Raw genomic sequence first — 18546 nt, forward strand, 5'->3', positions numbered from 1 at the left:
AAAGTCCAGAAGTGTTGCTAGGAATTCCGGGCTTACTCAAAAACACACACTCAGGAGGATAAATGATTAAAATACACTTATTCAAATGACTTTCATTGAAGTGTTCCAGTTGATTTTTAGTTTAGTTCATTTGACTTCACATATGCAAAAAAAAAAGTAGTAGGCAACATGAGCAACAGATACATGATGGAGAGATGCAAAAAATCCTTGGAGTGGCTTTATCGAGGCACTTTCCAGTGTAAAGGGTTAGGGTTCCATTAGTAAACTCAGTAAAATATTACAAGGATGGAAAAAGAGAAAGACAATGATAAAATCCACACAGACCATGTACACAAGTACACAAAATTAAGATCACTTAATATTAGTAAACAGTTTACACATGGAATCCATAAGTGTAACATCAGAATGGTTACATCCAGCCTATAAAGGGGAACTAATGTTTTTTTGAACCTGGGCCCTATTTTCCGATCTACTTTTGTCTAAATGAGTGATAGGATGTTCAATATTTGATATTTCTCCAGTACAAAGCTAGGGCTGACCTGCCTTCAGCCTGTGAGCACGCGCTATATTAAATAATAGAGCACTCAGACAGCATCAAACAATGTTGAAATATGTCCACTTAAAGTGCATTTTGTTTTACACAGATAGGCTCGGATTGTTAGTATAATTATCCAGCAACATAACGGAAAGGAGAAATGAACGCCTGTGTTTACCTTTAGCAGGATTCGGATATGTTCCTCTGCCTGCTGCAATTTTAGTATATGTGCTACCAAAGTAACACTGCTCCCTCGTTTGACGCTGTCTGAGTGCCCTATTATTTAATATAGCGCGCGCTCACAGGCTGCAGGCAGGTCAGCCCGAGCTTCGTATTGGAGAAATATAAAATATTGAACATTCTATCACTCATTTAGACAAAAGTAGATCGGAAAATAGGGCCCAGGTTGAAAAAAACATTAGTTCCCCTTTAATATTTTGATGGGCAGTTTACACAGATAGTCCGTAAGTGTAACGTTCAGGAAATAAAATGAAACCTTTAACACATAATCCATCAGGATAACTTTTTTTTCAGAGCTGAGTGTTGAGATGAGTTTTTTCTGATTCTTAATAGTACTGTTTTCTTGGCTATAGTTTACAAATAGGGCAGAGCTACCAACTCTTTTCCAATGAAAGTAGCTAGCACTAGCTCCAAAAAAGTCGCTTAAAGTCTCCAGATGACATCATATGCTTACATGGATATTGATGACGTCTTCTCAGACTGAATCACCGTGACCTTGATATAAACCTTCCAGGTACAAACTGCAAACTGTTGTGAATTGCAGTGATATGTGAATTCAGCAAACCTGTTTATTTCTGTTATTTTCAGCCATGACTGAAAAATTTAAAGATATATAATTTAACACCATGGTTCATCCAGACAACAGTTTTTTCTCAGCGCGACACACACACGCACACACACACACACACACAAGCAAGCGCCATACCGACCATACACAGCTGAAATGCACTGAAGTAAACTTCTGCATGTCCGTTAGCTTTAGCAGCCGATGTGAAGTAGTTTTAGACGACATTATTGTTTCCAATGGCTGCCCGTTGCGACTCGCGAGCAACCGTGTGAGGGGGGGAACAGACACTGAGATACAGTATGAAGATGGCGTGTTTATCAAGCATCAACAGTGGTGTCTTTAAAACTTCAGCACAGAGGATTTCTTATTGCAACTTCGACATTTTCTGTTGCCTTGCCTTCAAACATCACACTGCTGCTTCACAGAGCAGTCCTCTCTCCCCTCCTCTCTCTCTGTGCCGCTGCCTGCAGCACTGCATCTATCTTCAGTGTTAATTGACTGTCACTCACTTGTGCCGTGATGCCAGAGTGAAGACTTCAGGCAGACAGGCAGAGAGAGACGGCTGCATGAGAGCCAAAGCAGCGCGTTTTAATTAAAATAAACGTATTTTAATTAAAATAAACGTATTTTATCAGCTATCGGTGGAAAAAACGGCCGATGCCGATTATTATAAAAATGCTGAATATCGGCCGATATTATCGGCAGTGCCGATTATTGGTAGATCCCTAACTTTTACCTCACAGAACACACTGAGTCGCTGGTCTTCAGCTGCCCTTCAATTGGACAGTTAGTTTGTGTTGTTGTGTGACTTTTGGAACCAACCTAACCATGCCAGTTCTCTTGTCTGCTTCTCCAAACTGGGAGAGTAAAGCTGATAACACACAATTCCAAATGAAGGCTGAGTCATGAAGATCGCTCAGCGATGATTACATTTTTTTTTTTATAAATTTACAAAAATGTCTGAAAAGATGTTTTCACTTACTCATTATGGGCTATTTTGTGCAGATTCTTAAAAGAAAACTATTTTCAAATCAGTTTTAGAATTTAGCAGCCAGAGTAGCTCTCCTGCTCTGGATCCAAGTACAGGAAAGAGACAAAGTGCTGCATGCCCTGCCCCTGACAAGCAGCAAAAGTCCAGTCACCACCGGATAACAGGTTTTGACCCAGCTTGGCTGTCAGAGGGGAAATACTCCCCCTGGTTGTACAAGACTGATATTGGTAAGTAAGTAAGTAAGTAAGTAAGTAAGTAAATACATATATTTAAAAACATACATCCATACATAAATGTTTGGGTCTGTGTCAGTCTGCCTGCCCCCAGTCTGTCACATGACATACTGAGACTAAATATTTTCCAGAAAGGTTTAGGTTGAGTAGAGTCTTTCATCTTGTCATAGTCTCAGGCTGAAAAAGGTTTAAGCCAAGACAATCTGAAGTGAGAAACACTGTAGCTTCAGTGTGGGTTTGAATGTGTTTGTGTAACTGTCTAGTCTGTGTAAAAGATTTCATACAGACACTGAAATTAAAAAGACTTTCTCCCGTATGACTTCTCATGGGTGTTTTTATAATCTTCTTCCAAATAGAATTTTTTTCCAGACTGAACAGCTCAATCACTTTTCTCCCTATGACTTTTCATGTGTGAATGTAAATTTCCCTTTTGTGTAAATGACTTCCCACAAAATGAGCAGCTAAATGGTTTTTCTCCTGTATGACATCTCATGTGTATCTTCAAAACTCCACTTTGACTAAATCGTTTCCCACATTCAGAGCACTTAAATGGTTTCTCTCCTGTATGAGATCTCATGTGTGCCTTAAGACCTCCACTGTGACAAAATCGTTTCCCACAGTCAGAGCAGCTAAATGGTTTCTCTCCTGTATGAGATCTCATGTGTACTGCCAGCATTCCCCTGAGGCCAAATCTTTTTCCACACTCAGAGCAGCTAAATGGTTTCTCTCCTATATGAGCTCTCATATGTACTTTAAGACTTTTACTGTATCCAAATGTTTTCCCACATTCAGAACAGCTAAACGGTTTCTCTCCTGTATGAGATCTCATGTGTTTGTTCAGATCTCCACTGTAACTGAATGTTTTCCCACACTCAGAGCAGCTAAATGGTTTCTCACCTGTATGAGATCTCATGTGTTTGTTCAAATCTCCACTGTAAACGAATGTTTTCCCACATTCAGAGCAGTTAAATGGTTTCTCTCCTGTATGGGATCTCATGTGTCCCTTCAGATCACGGCTGTAACCAAATCTTTTCCCACACTCAGAGCAACTAAATGGTTTCTCTCCAGAATGACATGTCACGTGTTTCTTCAGATCGCCACTGTAACAAAATTTTTTCTCACACTCAGTGCAGCTAAATGGTTTCTCACCTGTATGAGCTATCATGTGTTGCTTCAGAATTCCACGACGACCAAACCTTTTCCCACACTCAGAACAGCTAAATGGTTTCTCTCCTGTATGAGCTATCATGTGTTGCTTCAGAATTCCACTACGACCAAATCTTTTCCCACACACAGAACAGCTAAATGGTTTCTCTCCTGTATGAGATCTCATGTGTATCTTCAAATCTCCACTGTAATCAAATCTTTTCCCACACTCAGAGCAGCTAAAACGTTTCTCACAAACAGTCAAATCACTGGCAGGGACTTGATCATTTTTTAGAGAGTTTAAACCTGACTGAGGTTCTCTGGTCTCCTTCCAATAGTCATCACTGTCATCAGTCTCTGGTTCAGAAGACACTCCAGTCTTGTCATCAGTCTCAGGTTGTAAATGTCTATCCAAATCTGAGTTCCTGGATGGTTCTGGTTCTCCATAGTGCCCTCCTTCCACTTCTGTTCTCATCTGTTCAGTGTGTCTTTGATGAAGCTGTGAGGACTGAGGTTTCTCTTCATCATCTTCACTCTTCACAGGGACAGGAGTGGGTGTGAACTTGGTGATATCATCCTCCTCCAGCCCTTGAAGCTGCTCTCCCTCCTGACTGATCCAGAGTTCCTCCTGTTCCTCTTTAATGTGTGGAGGCTCTGGGTCCTCCTGGTCCACACTGGAGCTCCACTCCTGCTGCTCAGGGGGAACCTCTTCTTTAACCACCAACAGCTGCTGGACGTCTGCAGGAAACAGTACACACACGCGCGCGCACACACACACAAATGTTGTCGTTCATTCACATCACAGCTCAAAAACTCCTTATTGAACTTCTACAGATCTCTGAGCATCAAACAGCTTCACAGTGTTCACTCAGCTGTGTCAGAGTGAGTGAGGTTGAGGTGAGCTTTAATTTCATAGCAGTCATTAATATGTACTGTTACTCTTGTCATGTCTGGAGGCTACAGTGTGGCTCTTTATTTGCTCAGTCTAAAGTGAATTATGTGAGAATGATTGTCCATAGGATGCGAGTTTGCCGTGAGTCAAGTTTGATTACTGGCAGCCTGAGTAAATAAAATGCCAGTAATGGCACAGTATCTGCTGCCTTACAAAACAACACAATGTAGATAACATTATGGACCATTTAAAGCCATTTTTATGATGTGTTAGCTAAATTAGCTAGCATTGGCCACCTTCACGGTGTTTCTCAACTCAGCTAACAGTGGTAGAAAGTAACTAAGAACATCAACTCAAGTACTACTGCAGTACAAATTTGTGGTTCTTGCACTTCACTCATGTGTTCCTTAAAGTGGGTGAGATTGGGGCAGAGCCGATGGTCATTGAAGAGAGGTGAGGTAGCTTGGCCGAGGACATACTTTCAGCACTAATTGTCTGTTGACTGCTGCAGTTACACAAATGCGCATGTGGTTCTATTCATAGTAGGGCTGTCACTTTTTATTCGAGTTTCGGACATGAGGTGAAAAGTTCATTATTGAGCTGTAATTACCTGTTGGCTGCAATCTCTAGTTGCATCAGACAATTTGATGTAGTTTGTCTTGTGATCCAACAGAGGGCACTCTAAAAATTCACTATCATGTTGACGTATTGCATGTCCTACTGACCTGTCACTAAACGAAGCTAATGTTAATGTGTTATTTTGCTACGAAAATGGAGGACGATAGCAAACAAAGCCTCCCTGAGCGGACAACCACGACACCGAAACATCTGAGAAGCAGTGTGTGGAAGTATTTTGGGTTCTACACCATAGATGGCAAAGTCACGCACAAAGATAAGGCTGTTTGTCAACTTTGTAAAAAGCAGCTGTCTTACTCTTCAGCGACAACAAACCTGTGGGCTCACCTGCTGGCTTACCACCCAACAGAGGCAGCGGAGGCAGAGGCACCACAGACAAGCGGAGCACCGCCAAGTGTACAGCCTCGTTTGACTGCGCATTATTCAGCACACGCAGACTCAGCAGGCCCTTTGTCGGAAGCTCGTAAAAAGACCACCACCGATAAGATAGCAAGATTTATATGTATGGATATGCAGCCCATTGGAGTTACTCGGGGACAGGGGTTCAGGACCTCATGATGGAACTGGTGCCACGATATAAAATTCCCAGTCGCACCACAATCTCAGCACACATTGTGCAGCTGTATGACACCACACGGGGAAACATAAAGACTATTTTAAAGAAAAGACGGGAAGGATGGGTGGACATCCCTGGCCACACATGTTTATGTGACAGGCACAGCTCACTGTATATCACACTAATGGGAACTTGAAAATTATGTTTCATGCACGAAGGAATTAAGAGGAAACCACACAGCTGTACACATTGCAGAAAGCATCAGCAGCACACTGGATGAGTTTGACATCTCCCGTGAAGCGGTTGTGGCAGTCGCCACCAATAATGCTCTGAACGACGTTAACACCATACATAATTTAGGGCTTATTAATGTACTCTGTTTGGCACACACATTAAACCTGGCCGTGCACAAGGGGCTTGAGGTGAAAGCCGTTGACATTGCTCTGTCTAGACTAAAGCAAACTGCAGCCCATTTTGGGAGGTCTCCATCCCACACCTGCCTGCTGGAGGAAAAGCAGGAGCTCCATGGATTGAAAAAAGACAGACTGATAAATGACTGCATCACCAGATGGAATACCACCTATGACATGATATGCCGTGCATCTGAACAACAAGCAGCAGTGGCAGCCGTCATTTTTGAGGAGAAGATGTTTCATCTGGAACTCTTCTGGAGCACTTCTGAGCGGGCCATGGTTGAGCAACTAAAAGACACACTGAAACTGTTCAAAATGGCAATTCAGGCCCTCTCCACCGATGCCTACACAACAGCATCAGCTGTCCTCCCCCTGCAGCATGTCATGATGTCTCAGCTGAGCACTCCTGATGCATCGCATAAACCAGCCATTAAAGTGAGAGGTATTTGACTTTTTGGGCCCCTGGTTCTGTCGCTAAGTCCACCTTTCATCCAAACTAGGGATGGGCATCAATTTTTGATTATCGATGATTGATCGTTAAGGCTTTTGATTGATCAAAAATAATTTGTTCTTTATTTTCGTTATTTATTCAGGTCGAATCTGAGGAGCTGATGTCATCTGCTCCCATGATTTCATTAATGCTGGATCCACGCCACGAGCACCTGAGCTTTCTTATGAATACACAGAGAGAGGCCGCAAATCACAAACTGTTGGAACTTGGGCAGGCAGTGGAGACGGAAGAGCCAGAGCCTATCCCACCGTATGGAAATGAGGCTAGATCGTCTGACTTAGATGATTCTGAGGACTCGGAGGAGAGCAGCAAGGTCGAGTACACAGGAGCCCCAGAAGCACCTCCTCCGTTCAGCGCCATGGCACAACTCCTCGGGGAGCAAAACGCAGCAAATGCTGCGGAGTCTGACATACCCATCAAAACAGAAGTTCACAACGATTTGCAGGAGCCTTCCATAGGCCTGAATTGCGACCCAGCTGACTGGTGGAAATCGAATGAAGGCCGGTTTCCCAGGCTGGCAAAGCTCGCACATATTTACCTCTGCATCACCGCAACCTCAGTCCCCTCAGAGTGGGTGTTTTCAGCGGCTGGATTGACTGTCACCAGGCTTTGATCGCGTCTTACTCCTGAACATGTGACCATGCTGATCTTTCTGAATGAGAATCAGTAGCCTGAGCCTCTTTTTACCTTTTACAACTCAACGTTAATGTTTGAGTACACCAAAGTTTGACAGTCATCTTGTTATCCCGTTTGTGAGTATTAAGAAAAAGGAAAAGGCCCGTAAATACCTGTGTGTGCCAGGAACGTCTGTACGCTCTGAGCACGTGTTCTCGTCGGCAGGTAATATTGTAAATAAAAAGAGAGGCGCACTTGATCCCGATCAAGTTGATAGACTTGTGTTTCTGGCAAATAATATCAGAAATTAAGATGGGCCGGCAGTGACAGACATAAAGAAACCAATAAGTTAATGCAGCTGTTAAAAAGTAACATTTGATTACTAGAAGACTGAAGGAATGTGATGTTAGACAGGCTGTAAAATTAATAAAGTAAAGAAAATAATGAGGTTGTGTTGTGGTATTTAAGGGGAGCGGACAGGGGGGCTTTTCTGGGGGGGAGGGGGTCATTTAGGGCCATTAGTCAACTAGTCGCCCACATGTTTACAATATTAATTTAATTATTGAATTATGTATTTTCAGTGGGGCAACACAATGGCTTGAGTTGAAGGTGTGAGAAAGAATAGTATCAGTAACATTGTTAACACTGTGCTACATTACAGAGAAATACAAAACCGTACTAATGAACCTTCATTAATATAGGCCTATATTTTATCTATAAGTGCACGTCACACACTGAGCGAGCCGCCTGTTAATGACGCTGTCTGCAAAGCAGTAATGATTGTGCTAAGTGGCTAACGGGCATGTAGCTACTGACAGATGATGCGTCATGTTTGTAGTCAACCAATGAAGATGAGTTTACATGTCACCTTGGGTTCGTTCTTCACCTTCTCAAAATGATCCCACACTTTGGATTTCCTGCCTGACATGTTATTAACTAGCCTGTGGAATAACCGCAGGTACCAGCCCTGGAAATTAACATGACTCCTGTCTGACTGCTGAGCATCACCACTTCCTGTGTCTGTCCTTTCAAATTAAATTCCAACATGGTCCAGTTGATTTATTTTGACAAGGCGCAGCTCCTAATAGAGTTTCATGTTTGTTTGAGTGTTTTTTACCTCTCTGGTCGATTAACGTTTGGTCCATAATATCCAACTTAAAACTAACTTCACCACAGTACAACTGCCCACAGTGTTTTGGACTGACCTATAGGCTGTACTGAGAAGCAAGACAGATCCAAGGGGAAAACTACGACGACAGAGGGACCAAACAGAGACAAGTGCAGATTACAATAGGGTGTGCTATTGTCTTTTCTCTACAAAAAAACACAGACAGAGTCTGACTTTTTATTTTTATCCAATTAAGACACAAAAATGACTTGACTCAACTTGCTTGACTCGTACCAAGGACTTGACCTGACTTGCTTGATTCTAACCACCGTGACTTGGGACTTGATTGAGACTTTAAGGTTAAAACTTGAGACTTGCTTAACCCTATGGGCCCTAGGCCTTTTTTGGGTTATTTTTACTGCCTTTACTTTTAAGCTCATATCACAGTCATTATAAAGGCTACATACACATGCTATATCTTGTTTTTTTTTTCAGGACAATCTGGGCTAACCAGATTTGCCATCATTGCATGTCTGTATTTTATATTAATTTTTATATCAATGAAAAAACAAATCCGTGTGACTAAATTCTTACATTTTTACATGTATCTCACCATAGCAAGTGTCCCCCTCAATGTATATGGTGACTACGGCCCTGTCAGCATGCATAATTAGGCTACAGTTGTCTGGGTGCGCAAAGGTGAAGTGGCTGGTCTTGTCATACAAAGTTTGATGGAGTGTCAACTGGACAATATGGAGATATTTGCATCTTGAAAGCCGGACTACAAGTGTGAATGGACAGGGAGAAACACACGCAAGCCTAAGACGTGGTAAGATACGATATTCCTCATTATATGAAGAGACTGATAACAAGATCTGTATAATGGATTGTAAAGAAATTCGTCAGGTTTTTATTTTGTAGACAATTGATCTGTATTTATAGCGTGATGGGATGACAGCACAATGATGTGTGTGGTATCATTGGAAATCTCTGCTCCTGCGCTTTCATGTGATATGCGTGGCATTTCTGTGCGAGCCTGCATTCACGAGTACTCCATCCAAGAGTAATGTGTGTGCAAAGGTGTATGAAAGCTCTGTTATTCATAAAAACATTGGACTTCCGACAAGTGCTTGGTCTTGTCGGAAAGCTGCGGTTCTGCTGTTTCATGTGATATACGTGGCTTCTTGCTATGACGAACGGTCTCTGAGAAAATCCATAGAGAAGTAAAGGTGTGAATTTGGACACACTATGCGTCATTCTGGCCCATAGGGATAAGACAAGCAAATGTGTGACTTGACAGATACCTGACTGAGGTTCACTGGTCTCCGTCCAATCATCACTGTCATCAGTCTCAGGTTCAGAGGACTCTCCAGTCTCGTCATCAGTCTCAGGTTGTAAATGTGTATCCAAATCTGAATTCCTGACTGGTTCTGGTCCTCCACAGTCCTCTCCCTCTGCTTCTGTTTCCATCTGTTCAGTGTGTCTTTGATGAAGCTGTGAGGACTGAGGTTTCTCTTCATCATCGTCACTCTTCACAGGGACAGGAGTGGATGTGAACTTGGTGATATCATCCTCCTCCAGCCCTTGAAGCTGCTCTCCCTCCTGACTGATCCAGAGTTCCTCCTGTTCCCCTTTAATGTGTGGAGGCTCTGGGTCCTCCTGGTCCACACTGGAGCTCCACTCCTGCTGCTCAGGGGGAACCTCTTCTCTAACCACCAACAGCTGCTGGACATCTGCAGTAAACAGTAAACAGTAAACAGTAAACACACACACAGTTATGTGATCAGGCTAAAGTGAATTATGTGAGAATGATTGTCCATAGGATGCCATAGTTTGCCATGCATCAAGTGTTATTACTGGCAGCCTGAGTAAATAAAATAAAATTATATAAAAGATTCAACACAAATGTGGTGTTTTACTCAGGAAAACCGAGCTTTGTATCCACGTTATTCTTAGCCCCCATGATACCTTGCATGAATTATAGACGCAGCTTCCAGCGCTGAACCAAAACAGACGTTTTTCCTATCATAATGGTACGGAACGGTACACTAACAGTTTGCTAATCCTCTTTTCTGGAGCGATTCAGAAATAAAACATGGAACACACCACCTGTTACACCTCAGACCTCGGACAACTTGATCATACCTCTGTCACCTCTGACTGCCATCTCACAGCATTTTTCGGGTCTCACGTAGGGTTGCCACTGTCCCATATAATATGGGACCATCCCACATTTAAAATGTACTGTCCCTTACTAAATCAGTACAGAACGCAATTTGTCCCTTATTTCTGTGCACACACTGCTGCATAAACCATGTTTTCATGTACTGGGAATGACATGAGAAATATTAAACCAAAAGAGTTTCATGGAACATAGCAGAGAAATATTAAATCAGAATTTGCAGAGGTCCGTCACTCAGCGTCATCGCTGCCGTGGATACGGAGACTCCAACACGCAGGACCGCCATTCACACGCTCACTGACACCCTGACTGACTGCAACTTGAAAAAGTTATACAAGGGTCCTGTTTCGGCCAAGATTAATTTATAGTGCTCTTATTAAAGCAGACTTAACAACTTACTGTACAATTCAGGATAAAATCACAACATCAAGAACATGGAAATAATGGCTCAAATGTAAGCTAATGTAAAAGACTGATAAGAAAATTCATCAGGCATAGGACAGATGATTATAGACTGCATAATAATAACATGATCACTAATATAAGGAAACCTAAACAAACAAGGTTTAACTCATTGTTAACCCATTGTTCCCACCCCGTCTATCTGAATTATGTTGCATGGACACAGTGGTAAAGCAGTTAAGATGAACATATTTGACTTGTTCATACGGACGACAAAACAGACGTTTAGAACCCTTCCGGATTCCATAAGACAACAACACCGGAAAAGCTAACGACACCAGAGAAGCTAACGACACCAGAGAAGCTAACGGCACCAGAGAAGCTAACGACACCAGAGAAGCTAACGCGGCGTATAAACGTCGACAGACTGAATATTTATTGAACAAAGCTGCAGTTATATTATTAATAATGAACTTGTAATGTTTAATGAACAAACCTGCTCTGTGTAACCGAAGCTGAGGGTTGAAAACAGCGTCCATTAGTTTCCGTTGTCGCTCGTTCTCCTCTTTTGATCGACAAAGTTCCTCCTCGTACTCTGCTATCGTTCTTTCAAACAGCCCAAATATCTCTTCAGCAGCCGCAGTTAGTCGCTGCTTCACCTACGCTCTCAGCATTTGGACTTTAGACTTTAAAAACACAACAAAGAGACTCTGCTAACACACCTTTCTACCAGACGCCATCTTGTTCAAACAGTTCTTCTTCTTCGTTTCCGGCAGCTTCGACGCTACTTGGAGTATCACTGCCCTCCACTGGACAAAGTCTTTTTATATTCTCACATACAGCCCTGCTTCACACAGGAACTGTGAGGCTGCTCTTGTAATCATCTGATGATTCTCACCCTGTCCGAAAATAGATTTAACAGAAAATGTCTCAACACCCAGCTACGACAACTTCTTATAAAAGACCTCCTCTCTATTCTATACATCTGACAATAAAAAAAAACATGTTTAATTGTTTCTGACCACCCACATTCACATAATCCATCAGGATGCTTCCCTATAATATGCAGATAATGATTTAATCCACAATGCCCAAGCCTCAGTCAAGCCTCAGCCGCAGATTTTAACAGAATCACTTCGAGTTCCAAAACTATAACTGGCTTTTCTAACCAGGGGCTGCAAAGAAAAATAATTCCTTCCTCTAGTCTCCTTTTCCCACAGTTCCTGCCATTCTTTTTCAACATCCTCTCTGATTCTTTCTCTCAGTTCCACTGTTCCCGGAGATATATTTAAATATGTTATTTCTTTCTGCAGGGTTGCCTTTGCTATAGAATCTGCAATTTCATTTCCCTCAACTCCAGCATGTCCAGGAACCCAACAAAACTTGACTTCACACCCAGTCTTTCTAACTCGAAACAGAACAGACAATATTTCTTTAGCAAGATCAGGCCGAGCTTTCGATTTACCTCCTCTTAAAGCCATCAGAGCAGCTGCTGAGTCCGAACAAATGAGAACTGATTTTGGTTTTATATCCTCAGTCCACCACAGAGCCCAAAGAATCACCAATAATTCTGTGAAAACAGAACGTCCATCTGTGATACGCTGATCAAACTTGAGTCCCAGCTGAGCTACATACACCCCAAATCCTGCTTTCCCACTCTCTGGATCCTTAGAACCATCTGTGAAGATTTTCAAGTAATATTCCATAACGCTGTTAAGATATTGATCTATTTGTGGAGCTATCACAGTGTTATCTTTTTCTTGCAAAAAAGTGAGATCAGCATCCGGCTCCTGCATTACCCAGTGAGGTACAGGTAACCAGCCTGCGTGTGTTGCTGTCCTGCTCCATTCCTAGTTTCGCGACCCATTGATGCACACTGTAAGTAAATGATCTGTACTCGACCCTACCACCAGAATCCCCTGGCTCTTGCAGGAGACACCTAGCCGGGAGTGCCTGATCAGATCCTCTTAATTTTACCCAGTACTGCAGCTCCAACTGATTACGTCTTAAACTTAAGGGCATTTCCCCCATTTCTGTGAGCAGTGCAGGCACTGGTGAGGTTTTAAATGCCCCACAGCAGAGTCTCAATGCCTTGGATTGCAAAATGTCCAACTTCCCCAGCAGTGACTTAGCAGCAGATTCATATACATAACAACCGTAATCTATTATAGGCCTTATCATTGCTTGATATATTAAATGCATGGTCTCTCTCTCTGCACCCCAGTCACATCCAGCCAGACGTCTCATTACATTTATCACTTTTTCACATTTTGCCTGTATTTTTGCAATATGAACAGCCATGTCAGTCGTTTTATCACACTCTTTCAACTTTCACTCTCTCTAGCAAGGATCCATACATTTTCAATCCCAACATAGGTATCTTTCTTTTGAATCCAAAAATCATAAATTTTGTCTTCATGGCTGAGATTTTAAATCCCCACTTATCTGCCCATTCCTCTACAGAAACTAATATGCCTTTTGAACTTTGAACATTTCACCCTCTTCTCCATATGGCCCCATCATCTGCAAATAAAGACTGCCCAAACCCTCTTCCAATGTTCCTGAAAATATCATTTATCATTATATTAAAAAGAACGGGACTAATTACACTGCCTTGTGGCGTGCCATTTTCAGTTTCTACAATTTTGGACCTTGTCCCACTCACTTGAACTTGTATTTTTTTTTTTTAAACATCTCTTTATTGCTTTTTCAAGAGAAAAATTATGGACAACAAATAACCATCTCAATATACAGTGATACAAGAACAATAGTAATGGTTATGGNCTTGTCCCACTCACTTGAACTTGTATTTTTTTTTTTTAAACATCTCTTTATTGCTTTTTCAAGAGAAAATTATGGACAACAAATAACCATCTCAATATACAGTGATACAAGAACAATAGTAATGGTTATGGTATTAAATAAAATAGTATAATAATAATAATAATTCTAAGGACGATAGTGATGAAAAAAAGAAAAACAGCCGTTTAGAGTCAGTTCAGTTCGTCATTCCAAGCATCGGTCCGGATCTCATTCTGTTCCAATTAAGTGTAGAAAATGTTCCATATTTTCCAGAACTTGTCCAGTTTGTTTTTGGTGAAATTACTTATCTTTTCAAGAGAAAAGTTAAAAGTCATTCCTTTCAGCCACTGAGAGATTCCACAAACAGATTGTTCCTTCCAAACACGAGCAATACATCTTTTAGCTTCAAGCAGACAAAAATTCAACAAGGCCCTCACATTGTTTGAGATGACAAGATCATCTGGGTAAATATTCAAAATACATAGTTTAGGATCATAGGGTACGTTTTTACCAATAATATGACCAGTTAGGTCCAGGACCTTCCTCCAAAAACACAGTTATCTGAGGGCATTCCCACATACAATGAAACAGTGTCCCCCTATGGTGATTACATTTGATGCATGTGTCAGGGATATTGGGGTTAAAGTGATGTAACCTAGCTGGAGTCATATACTGTCTACTTAGCCATTTATATTGTTATAATTTAGAATGTGTGTTTACTGTTTGCGTTTGAACTAGGGAGCAAGCCTCTGACCATTCCTTCTCCGTTACATTCTCTGTCAGATCCATCTTCCAGGCCTGTAGGATATTATTTGAGGATTCTTTACATTTGCTTACAAGTAGATTATACAAAATGGTCACTTGCCCCCTATTTTTTATGTGCTTTAAAGTGATGTCTTCTAGTGTAGATAGAGGAGGAAGTTCCAAGCTATTACTCTGTCTAGACCTTATAAAACTCCGTACTTGGAGATATTTGAAAAAGTGCTTTGTGGGGATATCATATGTGGTTCTAAGTTCTTCAAATGACATAAATGTTTCCATTCCACAGGCAGACAGCCCTCCTCCCACACTGAGTTAAACAAAACTAACAACTCCTCAAGACCAAATTCATCTAAATGTTTAAATAATCCATAGGATAACCCATCCCTCCCAGGAGTAGTGTTTGCTCCAGAACATATAGCATCCCGCAGCTCTGTCATATTAAAAAACAGGTTAATTGGATTTACATTATCTGAATTCCCAGCCAACTTCCACTGATTTATTAATATTACTTCAGTCCTCTTCCTACTTCTTTTAACTCCCAGATTCCCAGAACTATGTACTGCTTGAAAAACATCAAAAAGCATGTCAGCTTTTCCTTTATTTGATATAGCCTCCACTTCCCCATTTTGCAAAACTGGAATAGGTTTCCTTTGATAAAGACCTGACATTCTGTGCACAGCTGACCACAACTGCCTTACAGGAGTTTCAGGGCCTAGTGTTCCACAATATCTCCTCCAATTATTTCTTTTTGTAGTTTTAATCACTCTTCTTGCTACTGCCCTTAATCTCTTATGTTCCATGGCACTGCATAACATTGGATATTTCCTCAATTTCCTTTAAGCTCTATTTCTATTCCATACAGTTACATCACATTCTTTATTCCACCAAGGAAACAACACACAAGGTCTAGGATTCGGTTTCTTCGGAACAGTGCACTGAACTGCCTTATGAATCATCATGCAGATGGAAGCATTCCAATTATCTATAGAGCCCTCACTGTCCACTTCTCCTACCAACTTTTTAACTCTCTCCTTAAAGTCATCCCACTCAGCCTGAGAGAAGTTATAACTTGGAGCCCTCCCTTCCCCTTCTATTCTCAAACCTCTACCAAACCTGCACAACAATATGAAATCTGGTTGGCCTTCCATCATTGATCACTGCTAGATCATACTTTTCAAGGAATTCTTCCACAACTCCTCCATTACTATCCATAGCAGCACTGCCCCATAATGGGTTATGAGCATTGAAGTCCCCAACCCATACAATAGGACATTTAACCTGTAACATAACCTCATCAAATTCTGACACTAACACTAACCTTTTACAAGGGTTATAAAAATTAACAATATTTATAGGACCCTCTCTAGACCAAACTTCCACAGCCAAACATTCAAGAGTAGAATTAATATCAAGTCTCCTATATTGGAGTCCTGACTTTACAAAAGTTGCACATCCACCGCCTGATCTATCTGTTCTGTCAATTCTCAGACATTCATATCCTGGAACTACAAAATCAAGGCAGGGTTTCAAACATGTCTCCTGGACACATATTAACTCTGGTTTCACTTTAAAAGCATCAATAAATCTTTTTAATTCCTGGCCATTTGCAATCAAACTCCTTCTTCTTCTTCTTCTTCTTCTTCTTCTTCTTCAATGAGGTTTAAGGGCAGCTGGCATCCAGCGAGTTGCATTGCTGCCACCTTCAGGATCTACTCGTCATGACCTATATTCTCTTCTCTTCTTCGCTAGATATTTTAAGAGACAGCACTTTCCCCTCCTACTTGCTCCCACTCTTAGAATGTCCTTTACTGAGACCCCCTCCAACCCCAGCTCTCTCATCTCTCCCAACATCTCCCGCCTTTCATTATTGTATTTTCTACAAGACACAATGACGTGTTGCACAGTCTCAGGCTCCTGACACTCAGAACATAAGCCATTTTGGTGTTTGAGAATTGTATTATTTAAGAAAGTGTGGCCAATTCTCAGTCTTGAAATAGTGACTTCCTTCTTCCTACTCATCCCTTCACTACCACAAGATTTACCTCGGTCAGTTACTCTACTGGCCACTGAGAATAAATGCCTGCCTTTAGTCTCTCTCTCCCATAGTTGTTGCCACTGAGCAATAATCCCACTCCACACAAGACATTTCCCCTCAGCCTCAGATAGACTTAGGCTCACATCCACAATCTCTTTCCTCACAGCTGTTTTTGCTAATCGGTCCACTGTCTCATTATCTGACACTCCTGTGTGAGCTGGGACCCATATAAAAGAAATCCCTACTCCTCATAACCACATTCTTAATTACCATTAAAATCTCATGGATAAGGTCTTGGCGACTCTGGGCTGTCCCTGTCCCAGTGCTAGTGATGGCTGGCACAGAATCACTAACCACCAATACATTACGATGTTGAAGCTGTTCAGTCCATTGCACCGCCATTAAAATAGCACACAGCTCGACAGTAAACACATTGAGAAAATCTGACGTTCTCTTGAGCGACTGAACATTCAACCCCTGAACCATAAATGCTGCCCCTGTAGCACCAGTACCTTGGTCTTTCGACCCATCAATTAACAGTAGTAGATGATCTTCATACCGCTCTCTCACATAGCATTGAAACTCAAACCCCATATCTGCTGCTTTATTTCTTGCTTTAATTTCAAGCAGCCCTAAGTCGACCTTTGGTACCTCAAGTTGCCATATAGGTATTTGAGGCCACAATACAGTTGGACAAAACGGTTTATCAAGCACTGATAGCTCCTGTGCCACTGCCTTCCCTGTCCATCCAAAACTTGGCACATTTGCTACTCCCCTCTCCCAGCATGCTTGACTAGCTATTCTAACTGGGTGATCTTCCCTTTGCCCCATCAAGTTAACCCAGTAGTTGGCCATCAACTGTTTCCTGCATAGCCACAGAGGCATCTCTCCTGTCTCAACTTGCAGAGAGCAAACTGGGGATGTTCGTACAGCTCCTGTGCATATCCTCAGAGCTTTAGCTTGAACTAGATCCAGTCCAGCCAACACTGACTTCGATGCAGACCCATACACCAGACTTCCATACTCCATCCTAGATCTAATCAGATATACATAAATTTGCTTAAGGGATGCAACATCTGCCCCCCATTCCATTCCAGCTAGGCATCTCATAATATTCAATACCTTTTTACACTTATCAATTACTTTCATTATATGAACCCTCCAGGTAAGTCTTTCATCAAAAAACACACCCAAGAACTTAAAACACTTTACCCTATCCAAACTCTTGCAATACAGCTTCACACTTATTGCTTCACTTATTTTCTTTCTTGTACGAACATAGTGTTAGTCTTCTCAATGGAAAATCTAAACCCCCACTTTCCCCCCACTCCTCCACTTGTGTCACTGATTCCTGTAGCTTCTTCACAATATGCTTTACATTCTTCCCTCTTTTCCATAGACTGCCATCATCTGCAAATAGGGACTTGCCAATTCCAGAGTGGACAATTGAAAATCTATCATTTATCATGATATTAAAGGGCCAGTGTGTAATATTTGGCATGGTTTATTATCAAATCTGAATCTGAATCTGAATATTCTACCCATTAATATGTTTATATAAGTGTATAATCGCTATAAAATAAAATTTATTTGGTTTTCGTAGCCTTATAATTATGCTTTTATATATATACAGTGGTTTGAGAAAGTGTTTGCCCCCTTCCTGATTTCTTACTTTTTTGCATGTTTTCCGCACTTAAATGTTTCAGATCATTAAACAAATTTAAACATTAGTCAAAGATAACACAAGTAAACACAAAATGCAGTTTTTAAATGAAGGGTTTTATTAATGAGGAAGAAAATAATCCAAAGCTACATGGCCCTGTGTGAAAAAGTGTTTGCCCCCCAGCTCCTGTTAAAACATAACTGTGGTTGATCACACCTGAGTTCAATTTCTGTAGCCACACCCAGGCCTGATTACT

The 18546-nt window shown here is 41.5% G+C and overlaps 2 protein-coding genes across 2 annotated transcripts in view; both read right to left on the minus strand.

Moving 5' to 3' along the window:
- LOC126404307 (gastrula zinc finger protein XlCGF57.1-like) overlaps nt 1-11781 on the minus strand; it is a 76765-nt gene extending 64984 nt beyond the window's left edge. Inside the window, exon 1 of the mRNA XM_050067462.1 lies at nt 11751-11781. The gene's annotated coding sequence lies outside the window, so the exon portion shown is untranslated. The remainder of the gene's footprint in view (nt 1-11750) is intronic.
- The window catches only part of LOC126404278 (oocyte zinc finger protein XlCOF7.1-like), a 50677-nt gene that overhangs the window by 19666 nt on the left and 12465 nt on the right, over nt 1-18546 (minus strand). Inside the window, exons 2-4 of the mRNA XM_050067405.1 lie at nt 11525-11687; nt 9749-10177; nt 3717-4451 (exon numbers count right to left, since the gene is read on the minus strand). Coding sequence (XP_049923362.1) covers nt 3717-4451; nt 9749-10177; nt 11525-11687 — 1327 coding nt within the window. The remainder of the gene's footprint in view (nt 1-3716; nt 4452-9748; nt 10178-11524; nt 11688-18546) is intronic.

Source organism: Epinephelus moara, chromosome 17 (genome assembly GCF_006386435.1).
Source record: "Epinephelus moara isolate mb chromosome 17, YSFRI_EMoa_1.0, whole genome shotgun sequence".
NCBI lineage: Eukaryota > Metazoa > Chordata > Actinopteri > Perciformes > Serranidae > Epinephelus > Epinephelus moara.